The 24,621-nt window shown below is 37.0% G+C and overlaps 12 protein-coding genes across 12 annotated transcripts; 5 read left to right on the top strand and 7 right to left on the bottom strand.

Moving 5' to 3' along the window:
* Nucleotides 1-436: 436 nt before the first annotated feature.
* On the bottom strand, nt 437-2,449 carry C9374_008266 (uncharacterized protein; the record flags this gene model as incomplete). The annotated part of the gene is made up of 1 exon (XM_044698323.1): nt 437-2,449. One exon carries the CDS (start codon nt 2,447-2,449, stop codon nt 437-439), a length of 2,013 nt encoding a protein of 670 aa, XP_044545889.1.
* Nucleotides 2,450-2,585: 136 nt separating this feature from the next.
* C9374_008265 (uncharacterized protein) lies at nt 2,586-4,259 on the bottom strand (the record flags this gene model as incomplete). The annotated part of the gene is made up of 1 exon (XM_044698322.1): nt 2,586-4,259. The coding sequence occupies one exon, from the start codon at nt 4,257-4,259 to the stop codon at nt 2,586-2,588; it is 1,674 nt and encodes a 557-aa protein (XP_044545888.1).
* Nucleotides 4,260-4,413: 154 nt separating this feature from the next.
* Nucleotides 4,414-5,921, bottom strand: C9374_008264 (uncharacterized protein; the record flags this gene model as incomplete). The annotated part of the gene is made up of 2 exons (XM_044698321.1): nt 4,414-5,719; nt 5,794-5,921. 2 exons carry the CDS (start codon nt 5,919-5,921, stop codon nt 4,414-4,416), a joined length of 1,434 nt encoding a protein of 477 aa, XP_044545887.1.
* Nucleotides 5,922-6,051: 130 nt separating this feature from the next.
* Nucleotides 6,052-8,481, bottom strand: C9374_008263 (uncharacterized protein; the record flags this gene model as incomplete). Its single annotated transcript, XM_044698320.1, has 1 exon — nt 6,052-8,481. The coding sequence occupies one exon, from the start codon at nt 8,479-8,481 to the stop codon at nt 6,052-6,054; it is 2,430 nt and encodes an 809-aa protein (XP_044545886.1).
* A 301-nt stretch (nt 8,482-8,782) lies between these two features.
* On the bottom strand, nt 8,783-10,849 carry C9374_008262 (uncharacterized protein; the record flags this gene model as incomplete). The annotated part of the gene is made up of 1 exon (XM_044698319.1): nt 8,783-10,849. The coding sequence occupies one exon, from the start codon at nt 10,847-10,849 to the stop codon at nt 8,783-8,785; it is 2,067 nt and encodes a 688-aa protein (XP_044545885.1).
* A 382-nt stretch (nt 10,850-11,231) lies between these two features.
* C9374_008261 (uncharacterized protein) lies at nt 11,232-11,921 on the top strand (the record flags this gene model as incomplete). The annotated part of the gene is made up of 1 exon (XM_044698318.1): nt 11,232-11,921. The coding sequence occupies one exon, from the start codon at nt 11,232-11,234 to the stop codon at nt 11,919-11,921; it is 690 nt and encodes a 229-aa protein (XP_044545884.1).
* A 108-nt stretch (nt 11,922-12,029) lies between these two features.
* On the bottom strand, nt 12,030-14,177 carry C9374_008260 (uncharacterized protein; the record flags this gene model as incomplete). The annotated part of the gene is made up of 1 exon (XM_044698317.1): nt 12,030-14,177. One exon carries the CDS (start codon nt 14,175-14,177, stop codon nt 12,030-12,032), a length of 2,148 nt encoding a protein of 715 aa, XP_044545883.1.
* A 164-nt stretch (nt 14,178-14,341) lies between these two features.
* Nucleotides 14,342-16,754, bottom strand: C9374_008259 (uncharacterized protein; the record flags this gene model as incomplete). The annotated part of the gene is made up of 2 exons (XM_044698315.1): nt 14,342-15,006; nt 15,092-16,754. 2 exons carry the CDS (start codon nt 16,752-16,754, stop codon nt 14,342-14,344), a joined length of 2,328 nt encoding a protein of 775 aa, XP_044545882.1.
* A 420-nt stretch (nt 16,755-17,174) lies between these two features.
* C9374_008258 (uncharacterized protein) lies at nt 17,175-17,852 on the top strand (the record flags this gene model as incomplete). The annotated part of the gene is made up of 1 exon (XM_044698314.1): nt 17,175-17,852. The coding sequence occupies one exon, from the start codon at nt 17,175-17,177 to the stop codon at nt 17,850-17,852; it is 678 nt and encodes a 225-aa protein (XP_044545881.1).
* Nucleotides 17,853-17,878: 26 nt separating this feature from the next.
* C9374_008257 (uncharacterized protein) lies at nt 17,879-19,919 on the top strand (the record flags this gene model as incomplete). The annotated part of the gene is made up of 2 exons (XM_044698313.1): nt 17,879-19,127; nt 19,183-19,919. The coding sequence occupies 2 exons, from the start codon at nt 17,879-17,881 to the stop codon at nt 19,917-19,919; spliced, it is 1,986 nt and encodes a 661-aa protein (XP_044545880.1).
* A 438-nt stretch (nt 19,920-20,357) lies between these two features.
* On the top strand, nt 20,358-22,585 carry C9374_008256 (uncharacterized protein; the record flags this gene model as incomplete). The annotated part of the gene is made up of 2 exons (XM_044698312.1): nt 20,358-21,256; nt 21,304-22,585. The coding sequence occupies 2 exons, from the start codon at nt 20,358-20,360 to the stop codon at nt 22,583-22,585; spliced, it is 2,181 nt and encodes a 726-aa protein (XP_044545879.1).
* A 131-nt stretch (nt 22,586-22,716) lies between these two features.
* Nucleotides 22,717-24,439, top strand: C9374_008255 (uncharacterized protein; the record flags this gene model as incomplete). Its single annotated transcript, XM_044698311.1, has 2 exons — nt 22,717-23,810; nt 23,890-24,439. The coding sequence occupies 2 exons, from the start codon at nt 22,717-22,719 to the stop codon at nt 24,437-24,439; spliced, it is 1,644 nt and encodes a 547-aa protein (XP_044545878.1).
* Nucleotides 24,440-24,621: the final 182 nt, after the last annotated feature.

Below are 24,621 nucleotides of genomic sequence, written 5' to 3'. Positions count from 1 at the left end.
TTTTCTCATGCATGAGAGATATTTTGGATATTCACTAAATCTTTGCAATCCTCCAGTCGTGGTGAGTCATGATTAAACCCACAATCTACAATTTCACAAAGAACAAAGAGTGTAATGATTGATTTCTGCCGCTGGAGGAGCATATATATGAAGAACAACAGCCAAGCATTGAAATAGTATGGGATACTTGATATAGAGCTAGTTCAATGCATGTATGTGGTGTTGGTGAAATGCTAAGCAAGAAGATGTTTTCCATCGAGTTTAAAAAATGTGACACAACAACTTTGTCGGATCGAACTGTTGTTCAAGTCATGTCCAACATTGTAAGAATTATAATAAATCATAATTACCCTCTATTATTTTTGTTGTTATCCTTTGTCTCACCATCACTAAGGTCTATATATATTAATACGCATTCGACAAATTATAATTATAATTACCATCTCTCTGGAGTTAATGGATCATCAATGGCCTTTTGCAGTGTTTCAATGAATCTTAATGTCTCTGGATAGTATTTTATGAAACTGTGAGGATCTTTTTGAGAAATATTTTTCAACGAATCTGCAAATTCTTGAAACATTGGTAAAATCTTTTTCAAGTCATCTTTGGATCGACATGATACTCGATAGCAATCCAATTTGTGTGCAACCAATGCAGGATGGTGATTGTATTTCACAATATATTCCTCCAATTTTTCAAGACACAGTTGAGCGTGGCCTAATTCAATCATGCAGTTCACAGAGGAGCAAATTGCATGAATCATGGACGATGGAGTGAGAATAGTTTCAAATTTTTCAATGGCAGCAAAGGCCATCAATGCCTTGTCAAATTGTCGTAAAAAGTAGTAGGTTTGTCCTTTGTTGATCAGAAAACTGTATTCATTTGGCATTCTAGAAAATCTCTCCGTTTGTTTCAAATCGTTCAAGGCATGCGTTGCATATTGTAATTTGAGCGCAGGTATTAGTTTCGGGTCAGAAGCCACCTCATTGTGAATGGTTGACCTCAAAAAGAGAATTGGTGTGAATTTGAGATCTGGAATGGGTGCTTCGTTATATTCCTCATCGTCGTTGGAGTCGAGACTGTCGTCCTCAGTGTCAAATCGAGTTTTTGATAAACGATCAAGATGTGGAGACGCAGATGTGAAATGAATATTCACTTGATTTTTCAAAATGTTCAATGCAGCATTGCAACTTTCAATTCCTACTTGATAATAATAATTAACAGTTAAATGTGTTGTTGGGGTTTTCAACAAATGTCTACAGAGAGAACCTTTCAAGTATAAAATATAGGGATTATTTGGATTGATTTTCAAACACTCATCTAAATCTGCCAACATTTGAGTATGGTCTCCATACTTCTTGATGCGAGCGATGATTTCAATGGTCTTAAAACAAGCTCCCAAATGCAAAGGCAAATTTGTTTCCAAATCTTCAAACCAATCGAATTCATCTTCACTGAAAGTTCTTCTCGTGAATGAAAATGCATTTTCCTCAGCGTCATGGGTAATTGTTTTTGAGTAATCCACATCCTTGTTCACTCCTTTCACATAAAATTCCTTTGTTGCTTTGTAACCGTCCATCACAAGTTTCGCATAATCGAATAGATTCTGTTTATCTAGTGGTATGTCTTTCAATCGAGTGAATAACCAATAGAAATTCGCAATGAGGACCTCTCGAGTGAATACTCTCTTGTTGCCAAATTCAGAAGGTGCAGCAGCAAGTGTCAATTGAGCATCCCAAACAGTGCACAAAAAGTGTGTATCGTCCTTGAATGGAATGGTCGTACTTTCTGATGTTTCATATGAGTGTTGTTGTTTCTGAGGAGTGGATTTTGGATACTTGTAAAGAAGTCCAGTAGAAGGTTCAAGACCAACAAAGAATGATTTCAATGCTTGCAAATCAAACCATTCTTGAAAGAGTGCTTTTAGAAAAATCAAGTGAAGTTCTCGATGAAGCAAATGGGCCCTCATTCCAACAGAAGAGCCAAAGAATAATTTCGGATCTTGTCCGAGAGCAGCATGAATGGTATGGGCACTACTATTAACCGAACGAACGAATTGAACAAGCTCATTTGAGATTTCCATCTTGGTATGGTTTTTGGAGAGTTTTGATGTTTCTATTAGGTTGATCATTTGTTGAAACTGTTCTTCTAATAGATTACCAGCTTGTAGTGCAGTTTGAATTTGATCGGAGGATGATGTTTGTGCTTGTTCATCAAGTTTGTCATGATTGATATCAATTTCTTGCTTGAGGATGAAAGGAGAGGAATGAAAGGCTCGTATAGGTCCATGATGATGATTCGAAAGGAGATTTTTCAAACCACCACCACCTCCTCGTGTCAAGCTTGCCTTCATGAACTTGAAACGAACAACCATGATGGATTCACAATTGCGTGCTGAAACTGCTGTCAATGCGGATGACAGAAAGGGCTTGAAAACATTTCGTTTCATTTTTTTGTGTGTGAGAGAGAATCCAATCTCAATTTTGCTTCCACCAAAAACGAAAATTGGTTCCATAGTAGAATAATATCCACTGCTCCAAGTAGAAATTTCCATGTCGATAAACTTGGAGTTAACATCCATCCAACTATTGAGCGAGATAGCAATCCAAATAACAATGTTGCATTCGCATCTTGAATTGCCATTCATTGTACTGTTCGACATAACCATGCCTTAATAGTGCTTCTAAAATAATTTCTGAATCGTTTCGCAAATCGTCTTCTACATACTGTAAAACTAGAGCATTTCTTTTCACAGCTTGTAATATAAATTCTCGATCTCTCAGTAACGCAGATGGAGCATCAAAAAGAATATAAATGTTATTCGCTGCTATGGCGTCCAATAAAAATTCGCTCATGCTCTCTATTTCGTCTAAAATGTCTTCAACTAGAATTAATCTGAAAGCAGGCAAAGTGACTAGTTGATTCAAAATGTTCCTATCTCTTTGCCATTTCTTAGAAATGTATTTATATGAATCAACATCTCTCTCAATTGCCAGCAATGCGAGGTCTTTGTAAAAATCCACTTCTGGAGGAATATATTCTATGACATATGGGTTGTTTTGAACTGCTGCAAAAGCAATTTCTTTATCAGCCTGAAGCTCTGTCGAAGTAAACTGCACGAGTGAACCATTTTGTTTGACAGCCATAAAAACCAACTCTCTATCTCGTTGCAGTTCATGTGAAACATACTCTAACGCATTTCCATATCGTTGAATAATGGGAAACACAAACTTTCGGTCACTCTTAAATTGATCAGGTAAATATTTCAGAGCCAATCCTGTACAATGACATGCCTCTAATAAAAATTCAATGTCATTCTTAATACTGTTAGGAATTCTTGACAATATATCACTACCAGTGCTCAATGCTTTGAAAATAATCTCAGTGTCATGAATAAAATCTTCTGATACATGTGAATATACATCTCCATTTCGTGAAACGGCATCTACAACAAAGGTTCTGTCAAATTGCAGGTCATAGGATGCAAATTTAAATGCAAGAGAATAGTTTCCAATGGCTTCTAACACTAGCTCTCTATCATTTTTCAGCATATCAGATGCATGAATCAACATTCCACCATAGCCTCTGACTACTTGTAACATCACTTGTTTGTTATTGCGCATTTCTTTGGATACAAGTTTTATAACCGACCAATCTTGCTTTACAGCTTCTAAAACTATTTCCTGATCGTTCTTAATTTTGTCCGATGCAAATTCTATCATTGAAGCACATTGTTTAACAACTTGTAGCACAATTTCTCGATCATTTTTCAATTCAGAAGGTCCATGTTTGAAGAATCGAGCATTGAGGCTCAAAAGATGCAACATGAACTCCCTTTCCTGAGTCAGCTCTTGATAATAATAAGAAACATCAATAAGGGAAGTATATTTCACTGCTTCTCGAATAAACTCCAAATCTCGAAAAAACTTGACTGGAATTGATGGATGTTTGTCATGTTTGATTGCTTCCAGCACAAACGATCGATCCTCTAAAAGTAAATGAGAGCAAGACTCGAGACCAGTTTTGTACTTTTTGATAAAATCCAACACAAAGGATTTATCATTCATAAATTCAATTGGAATAAAACATGGTCCCAAATCAAAGTTGAGATTCGGGTTGTATAACCATTGCTCTCTATTTTCAATCCATTTCTTTTGACCCAATTGTTGTACTTGAAATTTGTTTCTCAGCATTGAATGAAATTCTTTTTCCGACGATGAAAAATCTAGCAAAATCAATCGGAAATGTTGGATTGGCATTTTTTTTGATCACAACAACCTTCAACTTCCGTTCTTAATATTCTTGTATTCCCAATGAAGGGAAATCAAGTGAAAGAACAGACTTGAATTCACAACAATTTCTTTCTTGTCATCAAAGAGCTGTAAACAGTTTATTGAACCAAGGTTTGTGACATCATGCAAATAGTGAGGGCAATGAATCATCAATAGGACCGGTCGACTTTTCTCTCAAGCTAACAAAAAGGGAAGAGTTGTCATTATGACTAATAATATGAAGAATATTGGAAGACGATTTGGATGGAGTCATGGAGGTATTTACAAAGGATGTTGTTGAGGCAAGATTGTTGGTTGACTTGAAGGTATTTGCATTTTGGTGATTCATATTGAATCCTTCACCATCACTACCAAACAATGATCCAAAATTTGTAGTGGATTGTTCTTTACATGAAGATCCAAAATGCAAGTTGAATAGCTCACTCAAATTGGAAATCTCAATGTTGTTGAGTTTGTTAATTTGTGAAAATTGAGAATTGATATCGGCAGTATTGAGGAAATTACTTAAACTTGCCTCAACTTGGGAAGGTGTAATGAAAAGCTTGTTTTGAGAAGTACCTTTAGGAATGACAGTGTTATTCTGAATCTCTACTGTACTCATAGTCTCTGTTTTCTTTTTCTTAGTGGTTCGTTTCTTCTTTGGAGAAGAGTTGGTGTGAGTTGTGGTTCCAATAGTATTGGCTGTCACGGAAGCACTTGTTTCTTCCTTAGTTTTTCTTTTTCGTGACGAGGTATTCTTAGAAGGTGATGCAATTGGTGTTTGGTTGCTGATGGTGGGCAAAACTGATGGGAATTGTGTCGTGGTGTTGATGGAAGTAGCACTCAACGATGATTGCTGTTGTTGTTGAGCACTTCTCATGGAATCCAATACATGACTCACATCTGCAAAAGATGTAATAAATCCCATTGTGGAAGTACCACTACTACTAGTTGTTGTTGTTGTAGTCTTTTGAGGTAAGACAGAGTGAATGGTAGGTTTTTGTGAAGAGGAGCAAGGTGGAGACAGGAAACCACTTGCACCTTTACTCCAAGAGTGATTAGGAACCGATACTTGAGTAGTTGTTGAGATGGTATTGTTGTTACCACCTTGTTTCAAGTCAGTATTGACCAAGGATGGTTGAGGATAATATATGAAATCATATTCCATGATGAAAGGCTCATCGGCACCTTCCTCTTGATGTGTACGATCATTACCTGATGTAGTATTAGAACCATGTAAATGAAAATCCACAACTTCTCGCTTCACCTTGTTCATGGCATGTTGAGTGCTCTCAATTCCCCAGCCCGAATGAGTGGCACATCCAAAGTTGATCTTACGAGGATAGATTCTCACTTGTTGGACTTGAAGTGCAGCAAGAATGGTACTCCATCGGGTCATCAGATACTGCACCACATACGACGCTGATTTTGTTTCTTTGAATTTGATCCTAGAAGGCTCGTTCAAGGTTGAATCAGGATGATGTTCAAGTGAATAGATACCCTATTGCAATGAAAAACTTACTGTATTCCCGGATTGAATCCTCTTGCATTAATCTCCTTGTAGAGTTGTTCAGTCCTTGGAAGAAGCTGCAATACCATCTTCTTTGGCTTGAATTGGAGAGACTGTTGAGCATGATGGGTTTTCTTCATTTTTTTTTGAATTTTTAAAATGCTTGGTGTAACGGCTAGTCGTCAAAAATAGATGGTCACGAAATTTTTCGTTCGAGCACAGAGAAGAATTCCCGACTTTCATTGATGGTTGCCACAAAAATATTGTTTTTCAGTCCTTTGGTACTGCATGCTTTGCTTGTTCATGACTCTGCAATGCTTTCTGTGATGTAAAGTGTCGCAAACAATGATCACAAATGAACGCTGGTCGAACTTTCGAGCTCGACCATTTCGTACCTCTTGGTTGTAGATGTGTGCATAGCAATATTCCACGATAATTACAAAGATTCACATCAGCTCCAAAATTTCTCAACAACTGTGTAATGGAATATTCTGGATTATAATAATACGAACGTTGTTGACCAACGATTAAATGTAGACATGTGTTTCCACTGAAATCTACTCCATTCACTTGCACCCCAAAATGTATTAAAAAGGGAACCAAAATTTCTCTATTACGTGATTGCATCACCACATGCAATAGAGTTCGATTGGTCTTGGGACATTGACACTTAAAATTCACAAAACCACTCTTCAACACGTAGTAAAATTGATGCTTAATGGAGGTAGAGGATAAGGGATGTGCAACCCAAAATAAAAAGTCATATCCATCCTCTTCGTCTGGCTTCAAAGGAAACAACTGCCTTCCTTCTAACGCTCTAGTAATCACATACAGTAGAGAGAAGGATTTTCTTTGAAGGCATAACTTTCTGAAAACTTGAAGTGCATCCCATTCATTCTCTAATACCATTTGTGAAACAAGTTGCTGAATAAAGTCTTCGCTTTCTTGAATATGCCATGAACGAGTACATGAAATGAAGACTTCTAATGGTGTTTCTCCATTTGCATTTTGCATCAAGAGTAGTTTCCTCAAATTTGTACTACACTTCTCCCACAACGTCCAAAACTTTTCTGTTGTCTCTTTAATACTAAATCCCAGCAAATTCAAGAACAATAAAGTGTGTAAGGGAGTCTGTTTTGTGATTGTAGTACCTTGTAAATGCTGTTCCAAAACTTCTAGATGATTGTCGTAATAACTTTTCATGATCTCTTGGAAGGTCGTGATGCTACAATGAGCATTGCACAATGCATGTAATGGGTTGGATTTGAGGAGTGAATATGAATGCTCTTCAAAATTTTGAAACACTTGTTCGGGTTCAAAAGTCTTCATGTACGGCCACCATGAAGGAAAGTATTGTAATATATAATGCGTAAATGAATAACCTGTTTGATATTTCAGTAAATTAAATAATGAATGGTCAAATCCATATGTTTCATAAACGTATTTCATCACTTGGGGTGTGTGATTTGGAATGAAATTGCTGAACAAGGTGGAGTAGGGTTCTACACGAGGTGAGCGTTTGTTATGAGCTGGAAGAAGTTTGATGACCGTGTCATGAATATATTCTGCGCTCTTTTTCGACAGTGATTGCAATGCAACAATAATGTCATCCATAATTCCGTCTTCAGGACTTGTATATGTTAAAACCGCTGCAAGTGGACTCTGCATCTCATAAACACGGTAGTTCAGCAGGGGATATGTGGACCTTGTAAGTAAGGCCAAGTTCTGTGAAAGTATGAATTTTATACTCTCTCTAAATTTGAAACGAATAGCCATAGTCAAAATATTCTCATTGGCTGCATGAAAAGACATGATCCAAGGTTCATCTTTGAGAAACGATAATAATTCAATGTCTGACGTAAATATTTCAATGGGTTGATATTCGTTCGAATTTTGAAAGGAATTTGTTGTTGCTTGCCACTCAACAACACGATCATGTGATACTATTTTCGAAAACTCCAAATGTTGAAACTGAATGTGTGGGTATTTTGTTGCAACATTTGTAATAATGGATTGGTTCACAGAGCGATTCGTAGGGAGAATTGAGTCGTTGTCACCCTCGTCGTCGCTTCCTCCATGAACAGAAATCAAATACACGTGTTGTAACTTGTCAAACCCTTTAGCAATATCTGATAAGAAACCTTCCAACTTGTCATATTGACACATCACTGCACACCTAACAATGGTCACAGAAGGAAAAAGAGAGTGTGTCAAGCGACCAATTTGCAACACATTGCTCAACAATAATATCTCATACATGTTAATTGTTTTCACGCTTTGGATGGCTCCATGCTTGTGTTGTAAAAACGTGAGGTACTTGATAAATCTATTGGACACCAATGATGCTAAACGCCAGATTAAACGATATTCTCCACCATCGTATTCAGGATAATAGGGGTCAAAATATGGTGTTGAATAAAATTGATTGATGTCCAAGGCAAATTTCACCAAATCATCGTCCTTGGATGATGAATTTCTTTTCATTTTCATCAATATTTCATCTAAATTTGTACAGGAACACTCAAAGATCTTATCATAATATAAATTAAATTCCTCTCCAATAAAATTACCGGTTTCAATCACTTGATACCATTCCTGGCAAACAAGACTCATCTGAACGTATACTGTTTCGTGTTTTAAATAGGAAAAGATGGTGGAGAGAACATCGGGATGAAAGGGACCATCTTGATGTGAAAGCATTTTTTTTTATGTATTTCTTGATCTCTTAAGAGTGACAACAACGTTGAGTGTCACTCTTGCTTGAATTGCTACAGGGTTGTTTAATGATTGTGTAATTGAGCTAATGAAGAAAATAAATTTAATAAATTTTATTTTATTGAAAAACAGTTAAAAAGTTTACACCTCACGGGGATCGAACCCGCGACCCCTGGCTTCGTAGGCCAATGCTCTTCCAAGCTGAGCTAAAGGTGCTTACACTGAAACTTTTTCATTTGGCTTGTGTCGGGGCAAGTGCGATAGATTGAAAATTGAGTTGGTTGTTTTATTGATTGATGCGAACATAGGCCAATTGATTTTTCATTCTAATCTTTAGATCAATCAATGCATAGGTTAACAATATAATTGCACATAATGCAACGACAAAGGTTGCCAAAACAATTCCAATCATTAAAAACATGCTAAAGACTAGAGGAGGCTCTGGAGCTTCATACATGTCTTCATAAATATTTAAAACTCCAGCCAATTGTAAATTCACGATAGGTGATCCTGTAAAGTTAAAACTCAATTCTTGAAGGCATTGTAAATTCAGTTGAGAAACATTGGCGTGCGAAAGAAAGTTGATGAGAATTTGTAATCCACAATCCAGAGTTGAATTTTGAATGGGTGTGTTGAACAGTGAGAAATGAGCTCCAAACGGAATTTCAATGAACTTGACCGAGTTTCCGTGAATGTGTGAAAATTGATTTCGAGCTCCTTCCACAGGCGTCAATGGATCCAATTCGCCATTCAACATTAATATTGGCACGTTTGAGGAAAATGCAACATTGTCATATTGAGGATCTAGGTCATAGGTTTTCCATTGTGAAAGATCAAGAGCCGTCTTGTAGGAGAGAGCATCTCGAGTGGCTCCAATCGATTGATTATAAAGTATTTCCATTTGGTGCAAGGTTATATTTTTCGTCCACATTTCAGAATAAATAATATTGTAACCTAATAATGGAGATTGTGAAAGTGGATAGTCCATATATGCATTCTTGTTGTCTTCTCTTCTTTCGATCATGAATGAGAAAATTCGTTGAAGAGTTGGGACATCCAGATCCATATCACATCGATTCAATCGATATAAAATTGCTGGAATAAGGACTCGTTCATATTCATTCGATAACAATCGAGTCAGTAATTGTCGGAAATATTCTGCATTGTCAATAATATCAAGCATTGGTTCACACATAGTTCCATTTTCATAAATTAACTGAATGGTATTTTGGAGGAGAGAAATGGCAGTTGTAAGACCAGTTTGCTCATAAAATTGTTGTAATTTTTCTTGACAGGTATTTTTCTTCACGTTTGTTTGGTTACTCGATGGCATGTCACAATATTTCAAATAATTTGCAAGGGCCTCATTTTGATAGAGCATGGTTTGGTCAAATGTGAAACGTTTCAATAATGTAGTAGCAGAAGAAGAATCCACAGTGGCCATGACACCATCCATCACAACACCTCGAATATTTAAATCCATCACGTTGGCTTGATTCAATTCGAGATATCTCATGAATCGACTCAACCACACAGTTCCATAAGAGTTTCCATAAAGGAAAATTCCTTCATTGCTCGAATGTAACATTTTCATGAGTGAGACGACATCAATAGCTGCATTTACAGATGAAAATAAATAATTTGAATCAGAATTCGATACAGCACAATTTTTCAATTCACTGTAAATGTCAATAAATTTTCCAGAGATGGATCCATTTGTTTCTGCTTGTGACGCGACGCAACTCAATCTCTGACTCGCTCCCACTCCACGATGATCCAGCGTGTAAATATATTGAAAAGGGAGCTGTTGAATTTTCATCAATGTGGACAAGCGATCCAACAACGGTTCAAAAAACACTGAACTTGCAGTCGCCGGTGACAACGAGTCCAAAAAATACGAATGATAAGAAACGTTGGATTGATAATGGTTGTAATTCACAGAATAAGTCGGAGAGATTCCTGGTAAAATCCAAAGTGAATTCAATTCCTTCTCTAATTTTTCAAAATGTTTCACATCATTGGAGGTTCGAGATGAATTTTTTTCACTTGTAATTTTCACTCGTTTCACAAATAATTCAATACGATTGAACGGAGTATAGGGTTGTGAAGGATCCAATGCCAATGGAATGACTGCACATTCTGCTTCCAATGTAGGATCCAGAATATAATTCGGATGTAAATAATTAAAACTCTTGTAAATGGTGTGATTGGTCTGGAGTGTGTAGAGAGGACATTTGAAAAATTTGGGAACGGTTGTGGCGTATGAAGAGGAAAGAAGGAAAAAACTAGGCGATGATGAGGATAGCAGCACTAGTAGCAACACGATGAGAAAATGCACGGAGTGTTGTGGCATTTTTTTTGTTGTAAAAATCTCCGAGAATAAACTCCGAATGGATCTCTCTTTTCTTCAACACTTCATCATTTTCAAACAAATTCCATGTTTGATTCCAAGAAAATGAGGTAACAATCTCTCAGTAAAACATGTCAACTCTCACCTTGACTTCAAAAGTAACATCCAATTTTGACTCTCAACTAGTTCAGGCCTCAAATGGCGATTTTTAAAAATTGACCACTTCAAGTTCTTGGCAATTGATTAGGGCATTTTCGAAAAGTTCACAATGGAGATTGCCAGATGAAATAAGAGACAATGGTTTTGTTGTCCAGTAACGTTTTAAAATCGAAAAAAAATTTACTAACTCTCATAACTGTTCATTACAGAAAGAAAACACTCCTCAATGAACATGAATTACTCACAGCAACCCATGAATAACACGACGATCTCAAAAGATACTGGTGAATCTTCCATTGCGTTGAATGATCCACAAGCTACACCCTTCTACTATCCTCATCAAACCCAAACTCAACCTGGTTCAGTAGTTGTAGGAATGAGTAATTACCCCCAACAACCACCTCAAACCATGTACATTCAACCACAAGGACAACCCGTACAACAAGTTTACATGACAACCTCTAACCTTCCTCCAGGAACGACCGCCGTGTATTATCAACCAACCATGCCAGGACAGCCTTATGTCGTTCAATCAGCAACCGTTCCAACGACGAGTAATATTACCACTCAACAGCCTACAGTGATGGCAACCACAACAACATCTCTCCCGACAGGTGTGAATGTTTCCTCTTCCTTCTCAACTCCTGAAGGTTCACAAGCTCAGAATGCGTTCAACACGGCTTTGTTGGTTTCCATGTTGATGTGGTTCTTTGGTATTGGCTTTTGCTTTTCATGTTTCTTTTGGATTCCAGTGTTAAAGTATAAAAAATCCAATGACGCCACTGCACGTCGATATGGAACGTATGGACAGTATGGATTTGTAATTACGACAGTTCTTAATGTGATTACTTTTATATTTATTATCATACCGATCATTGTTGCAGTTGCCATTACATCCAGTTATCGTAGAAGGTGAAACTTTGTTCAATGCAACGGCTTAATGTAAATAAATAGTTCCTTAATAGAAACATTGTTGAATGTTCCACCAAATCCTCAACAAGAGTTTTCCAATGATTCACATTGATCATTCTTTCGTCATGAACTGACTTGTCGACTGTTGTGCTGGTGGTTCACGATATTCTTCTGCTTCTGAATTGTTTTGCACATTTCCATAATATGGCTCTGCGGTCATGGTATTATCATATGTGAGAGGAGCCGATGGATGTACTGCATAAATACTATTTCGTGCTTCATCATCGATCAGTAATGTAGTCTTGTCCTCATTGGTTTCATTTTCTCCATAACCATTTGTTGGAGGTTGACCAATCACATAATTTTGAATTGTCGTTCCATTACTACTTGATTTCTTCATGAAACTTTCAAAGACAACAATCGACATTAAAAAGAAGGCATACAAAATTGGTCCAATTCCAAACAATACTCCAGGAATTCCATATGCATTAAAATCATCATCGACTGGCATGAGGATCACTGAATTGGCCATACAGTATGTCGTTGCCATTTCGAATGTGCTACTCCTTCCATTCTTTGAATTTGCTGCTGCAATAGCTGGATCATGTTCAGGAGGTACATAGGGAAGACCATCAATGGATTGTAGAACGAATTTAGTGCCAAGCTCAGAATCCATAAACCATTGAGGAGGTGCACAATCCAGACGACCTCCATATTTTTGACTGAAAAATGCTTGAGAAGTACCAAAATAAGTAAAAGATTGGGCGTCTTTTCCGTCTGTGGAGGGACGTGTCGCTGAACAACATGGCATGAGTTTTGGAGTGTAAATTGGAGGTGAAAAACTTTCAGACTTTGGTGTCTTTTTTCCCAACACGTACTCTCGACTATTGGCGCTTGCCACCGATTGTGCATGAATGAAAAATAGTCGTCCAAAAAAGTATGCACATGCCAAAACTCCAATGACAAACGAAATTATTGAGAAGGTAATTAAAAACCTGACTCGACGACGTCTCTTAATTTCTGGAGGAGCTAAAATATTCTTTCTTCCTTCATAAAGGAAAAAGTACACGTAACAAATTGAAACAGGAATTGAAGCAGGGAAGAGACACGCAAGCCAAATTTTTGGTTTCAACGTTCCCAAATTGAATTCTCGTTTTTGAGAGGTCATTACGAATGCACATGCAGCAATCAAGTATCCAATGGCAATCAATGCTAAAAATGCTCCAAATATGGAACCTACAATGATCGTGGGTGAAATTAAATCAATGAAATACTTATTTGGATCATATTTCGAATTCACACCAACCATGGCATCGTAATTATTCGCAGGAGACAAAAATCCATTGAGTGACACTGGGAATAAGATGAAAAACTGAGAATTCTTTGCATTATTGTCGTTTTCAATTTTCATTCGAATGGTGTACTTGAATGAATAGTATACGGTTTTGAATGGAGGTCCAAAAGGTAAATAGGTCAAATTATGGAAAGCCATTTGAGTAGAGGAAGTTCCTGAATTGTTGTCATTGTCAGAGCTCGACTGTACGGCTTTGGTTTTCGCATTGTAATAGAGAATGGATGGATTGGAGGAAAAAATAGTAGTGGCAGTTTCTTGATTGAAATCTGCAACAACTTCAGAGTTTGGAGGCAAGTCTTTTTTGGAGAGGTCAAGAGCCATGACTTGACTATTGATCTTTTTGTATGATCCTTCTGTGATCATCAATGAAGAGCTGTATTGGTATTCACCAACAATGTAGCTATTTGGAATATCGAGATTTGATTCAGAAATGCACATGTTTTCAGAAATTGGTGTCGCCTTAATAAGGAAATACACAATCCCATTGGAAAAGTTACTACCATCAGAAACGACCTTACTCGAATACATGGATGAAGGAAAGCTCTTTCTCATGTCTGCATTTGTATAATAAGTGTTATCCATCACATAGCTCAGTATAACATTTTGTCCATAAATAAATCTTGTTACAAATTTCTGATAGGGATACTTGGCGTCATTTCGTAACACAGGAGATTTCACATCATAATCCGTATCTGTTGGAATGGATCCATGCTTAAACAAGATTTCATATTGGTTGTCTCTTGATAAATACAAAGAATTTGCATCGAGTGAAATCATTAAATTAGCCTGCCCAGACGTGGCTTGAGTGTTCAATCGTAATCCATAAACAATACTACTGATTGGAGAGTAAAGAATTGGCAAATTGGCTCCATTCGTTGTCGTGGCCACCGAAAAGATGTTATTCATAAGATGGATAGTGTAGGTGACCTTGTATGAAACTTCAGGATGAGAAAAAAAGGAAATGTACCATTTGCCATAATCGTTGGCGTTTTGTATCACAGCGTTCACGATTAAATAATGAGTGTCATACGTGTTTGTGCATGTATAATAGGTAATATAATTTTGGGATGCTACTTGTTGAGAATAGGTAGAATTAAAGGGTGCGTTTTGAGTGTGTCGTATTGTTTGCTCACTTGAAGTGCTAAGGGTCGTGTAATGGTAAATAAACGAGGTTGGCTATCCACTTTTACGGCTGCAATTACTTTGAGATTATAGAGAACGTTGGATTGTGTTGCTTGTGCATTTCTCGTGACGACAGAATTAATTTGTGGAATTTCAACAGCAGTCAAAAATCCATTCGATCGATATCCACTTTTTGTAATGGTCAAAGTATTGGATGGAGTTGTGGAAAGCGTAGGAGGGTTGACTAAATCTTGAGAGACGGAAAACTTAAAGGAGGCACGACATGGATAAATACTACAGACACCCTTCTCAATAAATGTGAAAAACATTCCAACTGCCACATCAACATCGTAGGCAGCAAAATCTGTGGAGGAAGAAGGTGCCTTTGTGGATTGTAAAATCATTGGTTTCTGGTCGGCCCATGAAAGTGGAACGTTGTAGGAAAGGAAGGACAAAAATGGAGCGTTGAGAGAAGAGTAAGTAGTAGACACCGTTAAATCATATGGGAATTTGAGGGAAGAAAAGGATTTGACATAATAGACAGTGCCGTCATATTTTGAAGAGAAACTGAGGTCTGTATAGACTTTGTTTGCATCGTCAATAAGTTGAATAGCTATCAATACGGTCAGAATGATGCGAATATTACAACATATCCAATTTTTGAAACAAATTCAATCGCAAAAAATCCAATAACTTACATTTTCGAGAGGCAGAAACTTGGGTAGTAATGACTCCAGATTCATAATACTTGTCAATTGTTAAAATTTCTAACCACACATAAATCATTGTAGAAGATCCCTGAGTACAGTCGAGCATTTCTGATGAAATAAAGTATTGAGCTTGTTTCTTGTTAGGATCAATCGTGTAGCTTGGCCCAAAGTTGGCGCTGTATTGTTTGTTCGTCTTTGTTGAATAAAAATAGATGGTTCCAGAAAACTCAAAAACATTATCTGGAAAGATGGTATTGATTTGCATGTAACAAAGTGGCATTTGACCATCCATGCTTGGAGTATTGGGATCTGGTGAATAATTGACGGCAACAACATCCGATAATTTTCCCAATGCAGTAATCTTTTGTGGAGTATTATAATTGATGTTAAATATTTGTCGAGAGGTATAACTGAATTGATCCTGTACAGCTCCATATGGTCGAGTGTTATAGTATGCGTTTTTGGAAGTGTCCAAAGGAGAAACATCATACGAAAAGTATCCAAAACCAGAATTTGAATATGGACTCACAAGACTGATTCTAATGTCCAATGAAATTTCGTCGTCTTTCCAAAGTGAAGTGTTAAAGGTCAATTCATAGCGAGATGAACTTCGTTTCAGGGTCACCGACTCTGAAATATTGATGGTCAACACTTGATTAGTGACAGGATCGGTAAACGTCTTATTCACACTCACAACATCGATCGTCATGCTTGGCATGAATTGATACATGCTTGGATTAATGATTAAACTAAATTCTGGGCTGAATGCAAGGGCTGGGTTTGTAATTTTCACTCTTCTCACAAATTGATCTGAATAACTCTTCAGTAACTCTTTGGAATTTGGAAAGGGTTCATTTTGTAAAGCCCACACAGTATCATTGGTGACAAAATTTAAAACACTTGGTGTCGTTGATGTGATTTGTGCAGTGTACGACACTACAGTGGTCGTCTTTGGAATTGAACACAATCTTAATTCCAATTGTTTCACACACAAATAAGTGGTTGGAGAAGAAGTTCCTTCAAATTCAAATGTAACTTCATTTCCTTGCTGAGTAATATTTAAATCTGTTGAAAAACCAGCCTCTAACATACTTGCTGCAGCACTAAACGTTTTTGAACAGGATCCCTTATCAGCACATGTTGTCGAAACAATGTCTTGTCCCAAATTTTTACGTTGTAACAAGATGGGTTGACCATTAACATGCAACGAAGTCAATGATGTGAAATTCAAATTCGCACCATAAGCATAACATGGATTGAAGGCTCCACTAATTTGAGCTCCCATCGTTCCAACCGAACGAATGTATTTGTTATAAGATAAATCATCATAGAAGGGATTCAACGAAAAAGTTGCAGTGAGAGTTTTGGTCGTGCCAGAAAAGCAATACGCATCACCATCACATAATTTGGCCACATATGGAGAAGTGAAGGTGAGACGAATGTTACTGGTATGAACTTTACAATAGAACGAGGGATTAGTGTCGGATGATAACATGTTGTTCATCATTCCGAATGCTTGCATGCAATTCAAGAATGAAGAAAACACAAGAAATGTCAATGAAATCATCATTAGCATGAATCGAATCATGTCTTCATTCCGAGCTCGGGATGCATCCCGATGAAAAGAAAATGGGATTGTTGGATTTTTCATGAATTATGTTTTTAGTTGGATAGAATGGCCAAGGAATGGTTTGTATCCGATTCTTGATGCAAGATCTTGTTTCTTCAGAAAAAGGTCAATGAACACTTCGAGCCTTCAACAAGGATTTAAACAACACTCTTCATGAAGAGCTCCACAATTTTTTTAAAATGGCACATCGTATGAGAGAGGGATAACGCAAAGTGTCCACTATTTTTGATTGGAGCATCTCCGAAGTGGAAGGACCTGAACCTTGATTGGTTTGTCTGCAAGGAATTTCAACAAACTCATGGAAAACGGAGATGATCGTTTCTTAACAAAGACATTTTGGAAAGTATGTTACATTGCTTGGGAATTGCAAAATGTGGATGTGTTAAGCCTTTGTCATGTGGTAATTCGTAACGTGTTGTGCCAAACTTACTAATTAAAAAAATGTTTGAAAGTGATTGGATTCGTATTAAGAAATCAATTGAGGATGAGGACGAAGTGGTTATGCTTCCCTCAACTCCCGAAACGAATGGCAATGAGGATCATTTATTCTCAAAACCACTCCATCATCAACAACAAGAAATGGCGTTCTCTCCACAAAAAGATGAGGACAAAGCCTTTGCCCGATACAGGTATTGCTCAGGAGAGTTTGATGACGATGAAATTGAGGAATGCGTCATACCAGATAGTACCAACGGGACTCACTCAAGAGGAACAAAAGCATCAAAGGGCCTTCTCACCAGTTCCAAATCATTGGTTAAAAGTAAATCAACATCGACCTTATCGGACTCTAAGATGCTCAAATCGGTTCAAGAGCCACCTGCAGCAACAACTGTGGTATTGAAAAATAGTGCCCTTGCTGCTGCCTCAATTTATGGGTCCTCACAGCCTAAAACACCAAAAACAAAGAGATTAACGTCATCTAAATCCTCACAGAACTTGCTCCCTCTTCAGCTTTCTCCTTCAACACCAAATACCGCATCAAGAAACGGGCAAGGGCTTCATCCAATTCCAAAAGAGACGAGCAAAGTTTCACCAAAAACACCATCTAGTAACGGTAGTTCTGCAAGATCTTTATCCACACACCGTTTGATTGAGAGAAGGGCTTCCAATACCAAGTGATCAAAATAACATCGTTTAAGCAAAAAATGACCAAATCTAAACCCTCACCAACAACAGACGACGAAAATAACAACGTTGCATCCGGATCGTATTTGAATATTCCAAATCAAATCACATCTGTAACAACATCAACCACAGACGATGAAATCAAATATTTACGTGAAGGAATAACGGATCATCGGCATCAAGATCGGAACGGATCGTCAAACGAAATAATAACTCCAAAGGCAAATCATCAATCAAATGAAAATATTAATCAAAACAATTTTCTCACAAAGGAAGAAGAAGAGTATAACTCCAGGCAACCACTAGTCTTCGAAAAGCACAATAGTACTGACAATAATCAACAACATGATGAAACAAATATTGGTAGTACCGACCACCTGAACATTTCCCCATTCATCAACAGAAATTTAAACACATCATTTAACACCAGTATGGAGGCAACCCATCCAACATCAACTGATATCAACAATTCTTCGAGCAATTCTCCTTTAGAACTTTCCCATGATGACAAACATCATCATCACTCAGCGACCATTCGAGGTCCCAAAGACTTGATATACTCTACTGATGATCCTCATCATGAATCAGAATTGAATCTACCTAAAAATACCATCGATGAAGTGTCACAAGAGAACATCAACAACGACGATTTTTCAAAAGTGCAAAAGAGTATTGATGATGAAAGGCACACATTGAAACAATTAAGTTCTCTAGAGCAAGAACAAGCAGAATCTTTAAAGCTACTGAGGCGAAAACATCGAGAAAATTACATTCCAGATGCTTTTATACTCTTTTGCAAACACGAAACTTCAAAAGTGTATGGATGGCAATTAGAAAGCGAAAAGCAATCGGCTCAACTTTACTCAAAGTCAATCTCATTGCATTCCATTGAAACTGGGGATTTCTCTTCTCTCTCTCGGCTGGCTTCTCAACTTTTTGAAAGCACCAGCACTCAAGATTTGTCTAAAAATTTAAAATTCAAAGTAACACCTCATGACTCGTCCACACATGTGATGAGTAATCGATTTGTGGGCATACTCACCAATACAAATTATAGAGACGTTTTTGAAGCGTGTCGGGCTGTGGAGCTTCGCAAACGTACCAAACAAATGGAAGAAGCCTTGAAATTGGAAGACTTTTACAGCTCGGACAAGAACTCGAATGTCATGCCTAACGCTCCTAGTTTGATTCAAAAGCAAATGGCCAAGATTCCAAATGAGAGCTTTGATGTTGTGTATATGAGAACGTTGTCGCCCAGCACTCTGATAGGTAAGTGAAATTTCTAAGACCATTTTTCCCAATTAATTCTGAATATTTTCAACAGTATCAAAGAGAGAATATTTAACAGCTCGATTTTTCATGGAGGAGCCAGACCGATTGATCATCATGGAGAGATCAATTGATAGACTGATACCCCCGCCTCCAATACTCTTTCAATTATCAACACGTCATGAAGAAGTTTTAAATGTCATTGAGCAACACGAAAATCAGTTAATAGAATTGAGCAAAAATATTTCTTCTAATTTATATTTAATTCCTAAAGATTCTAGCAGTAACAGCGATAGTCATTTGACCAAGAACTATGAGGAATCAAATATCATTACTACACGGCAAAGAAGTAAGAGTGTAGGAACTACTGTATCTCAATCTGCTATTGCTCACACAAACAATAGTTTAGGAACGCTGTCACCCATCTCAAAGCGAGCCTGTTCTACTGTGTCTAATTGTAAGAGCGCAAAACATCTCACATTAACCTCAATTTCAACAGACAACTCATTATATCATAATCTGTTGCAGCCTCAACCTACTCAAAAAGGAGTGATAAGAGCACATGTTCTTTTTCAAATAATGGTCTTTGAAAGACTGTCAGACAACGAAACTCGTTTTCAGGTCATGAATCATATTGATGTGAAAGGTTGGAAGTCCACGTGGAGCATTCTTTCCCAAAAGCCATCTCCACTCAAAATGCAAGAAGAACTTCTGCAACTTGCAGAGGAATACAAAAAAGTTTACAAAAACAACACGACAAGTGCTAGCGATGAACAAATAGACATTTCATAGAGCCATTCAATATAAACATTGAACTAGCTCAATAAAGTCTTTGTCTACTGGTATATTCTTTCCACTTGTAATAAACGTACTGTTATTGCGGCAAAAGCAACTCAAACCAATGTAGTCATGTTCTAACCGTTTGTTGCAGCAGAATGTAAAATCCATAATATTCGAATAGCATTGGAAAAAGAGAAAGCAATCAATAAAAGTTGGACTTGTTCTCATAGTATCCAAAACAAAATTTGCATCTTGACGTTCCACACTGTTGTCCATTCGTTTTTATGCTGGTAATCAGACAAGTGACTCATCTTGGTTGTTTCTTTACAGCAGCGATAATCACTTCTTCCGTCGTTTCTTTTCAGTGAATCTCTGTACAATATTTTAAGACTTGGGAAGTGTCAGATGTCACATCATTCCAACCAGTCAAAAAATATCTTCGCAGCAACAATGCTATCCTCTCCATCACCCGCAGCAACCAGCACAACCAACAACTACCACTCTCTCTTCTCTCAAAAAGGACTCCCCATTTCATCATCTCCTTTCCTTCTCTTTCATTACAACTTCAAATCACGAAAATGGGAAATGAACGAACAAGCAAAATCTATTCTCTCATTATATTCAAACGGATCCACTCAGCTTTATGTTATTTCTCTCGTAGACGCCTTTCGTTTGGGAAAAAGTGATCTCATGAATCAACTCTTGCTTCATAAAAGTACAGAAAAACAAGAAAGATTCGAATTTGGAATGTCCATTCTTTCCCGTTCGAAAGGAGTTTGGGCATGGGGTGAAAGATCTTGTCAAGATGAAAGACAAATTTTACTGGTTTTAGATACGGAAGGTTATTTAGATGCTGTTGATCGAGAAGAAGAAGATGACAATGATCAAGAGGATGATTTTACTTTAAAATATGATAAGAAATTGTTTTGTTTAATGACCTTGTTGGCGAGTAGTTTGATTGTTAACTTTTCAAATCAAATTTCGAGTGACCACGATTTGAGACAAATTTCATTTACTGCAAATTTCTCGGAAATACTATTAACAGAAAAAAGAAAAGAACCATGGTTGTTGAAACAAAGATTTTCAAAAAAGAATAGAACGGGAACACATCAAGACGATCTGAAGGAGGATTATGAGGATGAAATTGTGAGATATACACCTCACTTGATGTGGCTGATTAGTGACATGACCTTGCCATCGAATGTATCAGAAGAAGATTACCTGAACAATGTGTTGGCTGAAAACACAAAAAGTAAGAAAAATAGAGAAAAAGAAATGAACAAGATCAAGTCTTCCATTAAGAAATTTTTCAAAAACAAGATGGAACTCTTAACTGTTCCTCCACCTTTGTAAGTTATTTCCATTTTTAGTAACAAGGAATTCAAATCTTCCTTAGTGATGATTTAGAGAGTATGAAACACAACAACACCTCCGAAGTCAACTCCCACGTAGGTGACAAAATGGAATTCGTAGTCAACAAAATCCGATCTAATGTCGCTCCCAAGAAAATTCTTTCGCCTGTTCAGAACACGGAATTATTTCTCTCTCCAATCCTATTTTATTATTATTGTTCAAAATTATTGGACGAGCTGAATGAAAATGGTGATAACATTGATCTTTCCAACGCTTTTGATCATGTTATGAAGCAGCAAGTGGAAGTATTTTTGGTGAATTCAGAAAAACATTATGATCAAAGGATGAATGAACTGTGTGAGAAGAAATTTCCAATGGAAGAATTCGAATTGTTGAACAAACATGTCAAAGTATTTACTGAGATTAATCGTTTGATGAGAGAGCAAATTCCATCCTGTAAACAACAAGAGGTACTTTTGAGAATGTTTACCAAATTAGGATATGTTTCTAGTAGTTCACAACCATCTCAAGACGAGTCTAAAAAAGATGATTCTAGTCCACCCAAAAACTCCATGAACTATGATTCTCCTTATTTGAAAAACTCAAAATTAGAAACTCTCTTGATACGAAACAAAGAATCTTCTCATGAACTTTGTAACAAAATTTTTGAACAATGTCTCTCCCAACTACGTCGTGAAATTACTACATGCGAATCAATGGAAATATTTATGGAACATTCCAAGCAAGTTCAACACCAACTGATACATTCTTGTATTGGACCCTCTCGTCTGAAATTTCTTCAAATATTTTCCAAACATGTCATTGAATTACGGGAATTCATGGATCAACAATTGAAAATGAAGGACATGGAACGACACATTCATGAACTCAGAGAATTAACTACAAAGCTCGAACAAGAAAAAGCAAGTCAATATGAAGCATTTCAACATGAAAAACAATTACTTTTAGAATCCATGAATCAGTTGCAACAACAACAATTGTTATTGAAAGATCAATTAGAAAAGGAACGACTTGAACATTCTCAAGAATTACAAAAACTGAGAAACGAATTGAATTCCAAGAATCAATCAACAGCTTTGTCTTCTTCTTCAATTCTCATTTCCACTCCATCCGCTTCAACAACTTCTACAACTCGAATTCAAAACAATTATTGTCGAGACTATGAATCTGATGAAGATGATTGTTATAATAGCTCTTCAAGAAGGAGTAGTAGTAGCTCTTCTCGTTCTGGTAAAAAGTTCTATAAAGGAGGACAGTTTTTACCAGGAGGAGGAAGAGCTCCAAAAGGTGGCATTTGGATGTAAAATTTATAAACTGTAAAAAGAGTTGTTGAGTCCCTCCGTTCAACATGAATCAATGGATTTCATTTGGATTTCAGGTCCGATGATTACTCCGTAATGGATTTCTTTTTTTAAAAAATTCACAAAAAAATATCATGAAACATCTGACAGGACCCTTGCTGTCTTTCTTGCTGTTGTGGACTTGTTTCATCATCCAATCCTTCATTGTACACGCAGACATTCCAGTGAGTTGTGAATTTCCTGAAGTGTACGGAGAATGGACGTTTCAAAAAACTGAAACTCTTTACAACAACAAGGTCATTGATTCCAAATGTTCCATCGATCAACCTTCTCTTCCTTCCCATGTGAAATTAGAGACTTTTATTGTGGATTTACGAGTGCCAGATGTTGCTCTATTAAAATCAAAAAATGGAAAATTAAAGAAGAAAGGAAGATGGACACTCATTTTCAATCAGGGAGTGGAAATTCGTTTGGATGGATACAAATATTTTGCATTCTTTAATTATACACAAGATGAGAAGGGTGAAGTGACTTCGAATTGTGATCGTGTGTTTGTGGGAACGTATCATGATGATTCGATTGGCGCTCAACGATGGGGATGTTTTACAGCTGAAAGGACAAGGGCTCCAACAAGAGCCAGACAGTTCATGAAACAACAGAAATTGAGAGATGCGATGAAAAAGTCTTCAACTTCAAGTGATTCAATTCTGGAAGGACAATATGTGAGAACAATTCCAGAGCAAGCCTCTTCTCAATATCAAGATATGAAACAATACGTGCAAGCAATCAACAAGCTCAACAAATGGCAAGCTGCCTTCAGTCATAGATTTCAAGGTAAATCCTGGTCTGATTTACAACTGTTAAACGGAAACAGAGTGAGACGTTCTTCACAACTTTCTCGTTCTTTCATTCAACAAGAAATGCTCACTTCCAAAAAAAGAAATTCACAACCTTTCGAAAAGATTCGAATTTACAATGGAAAAACGGATCAATACGAAATGGTGAATGAAGAAGAATTGAGAAAAACCCTTCCTCAAGAGTTTTCTTGGGATAATTTCCATGGAAGATCGTATTTGACACCTGTTCGTGATCAAAAGCGTTGTGGAAGTTGTTATGCCTTTGGAACGAGTGAACATTTAGGAATGAGAGTTCGAATTCAAACAAATTTGACGCAGCAGTGGATTTATAGTCCTCAAGCGATTGTGGATTGTTCTCCATATTCTCAAGGGTATGTTTTGTCTTTTTCAATACTTAAATAATTTCAACATTTGAACATTGTAAATGTTTACAATTTGGAATTCCAAAAGTTGTCGTGGAGGTTGTGTCTATTTAGCATCCAAATACGCTCAAGATTATGGTTTGGCTCTCGAAGAATGCTCTCCCTATAACATTACCATGAGAAGTGCACAAACATGTAATATTACTCAATGTCCTCTGTCGAAACAACGTCGAGCATTAAGAACTTGGAACTATTACAATGTAGGAGGATACTATGGAGGTTCTGACGAATTAAACATGATGGTCGATATTTGGAGAAATGGACCACTCGTTGCTGGATTTATGGTACACGAAGATTTCTTTTATTACAAGAGTGGTATTTATCAACACATTCCAAAAGAACAAATTGCCGCTCAATGGTCCAACGCCTCAAAAGATTTACCAAAATTCTATTACATTAACCATACCTTAATTTTGTATGGATGGGGTATTGATGCAACGACTGGACAACAGTATTGGCTTGCCAGAAATTCATGGGGTGACCAGTGGGGCGAAAATGGAAATGTTCGAATTTTGAAAGGAGTGAACGAATGTGGCATTGAAAGCGATGCAGAAGCTGCCATTCCTTTGATTTTGTAAGAAGAACAATGTTCCAATATATTTATAGGATCAAATATCAAGAATTATCTTCTTGTAAGGATTAACAATGTCTTTTCATGTTGTTTCCATTCATCACCTTTACACCTTTACGTCCATTCATATGAACTCGGTATGGGAAAAAACTCTCGGGTGGTTGGCTTCAAGTTTGTTGAGGTGAGGAA

Source organism: Naegleria lovaniensis (genome assembly GCF_003324165.1).
Source record: "Naegleria lovaniensis strain ATCC 30569 chromosome Unknown tig033, whole genome shotgun sequence".
NCBI lineage: Eukaryota > Heterolobosea > Eutetramitea > Acrasida > Naegleriidae > Naegleria > Naegleria lovaniensis.
Note: the sequence above shows the minus strand (reverse complement) of the source record. Positions and strands in the feature narration are given on the sequence as shown.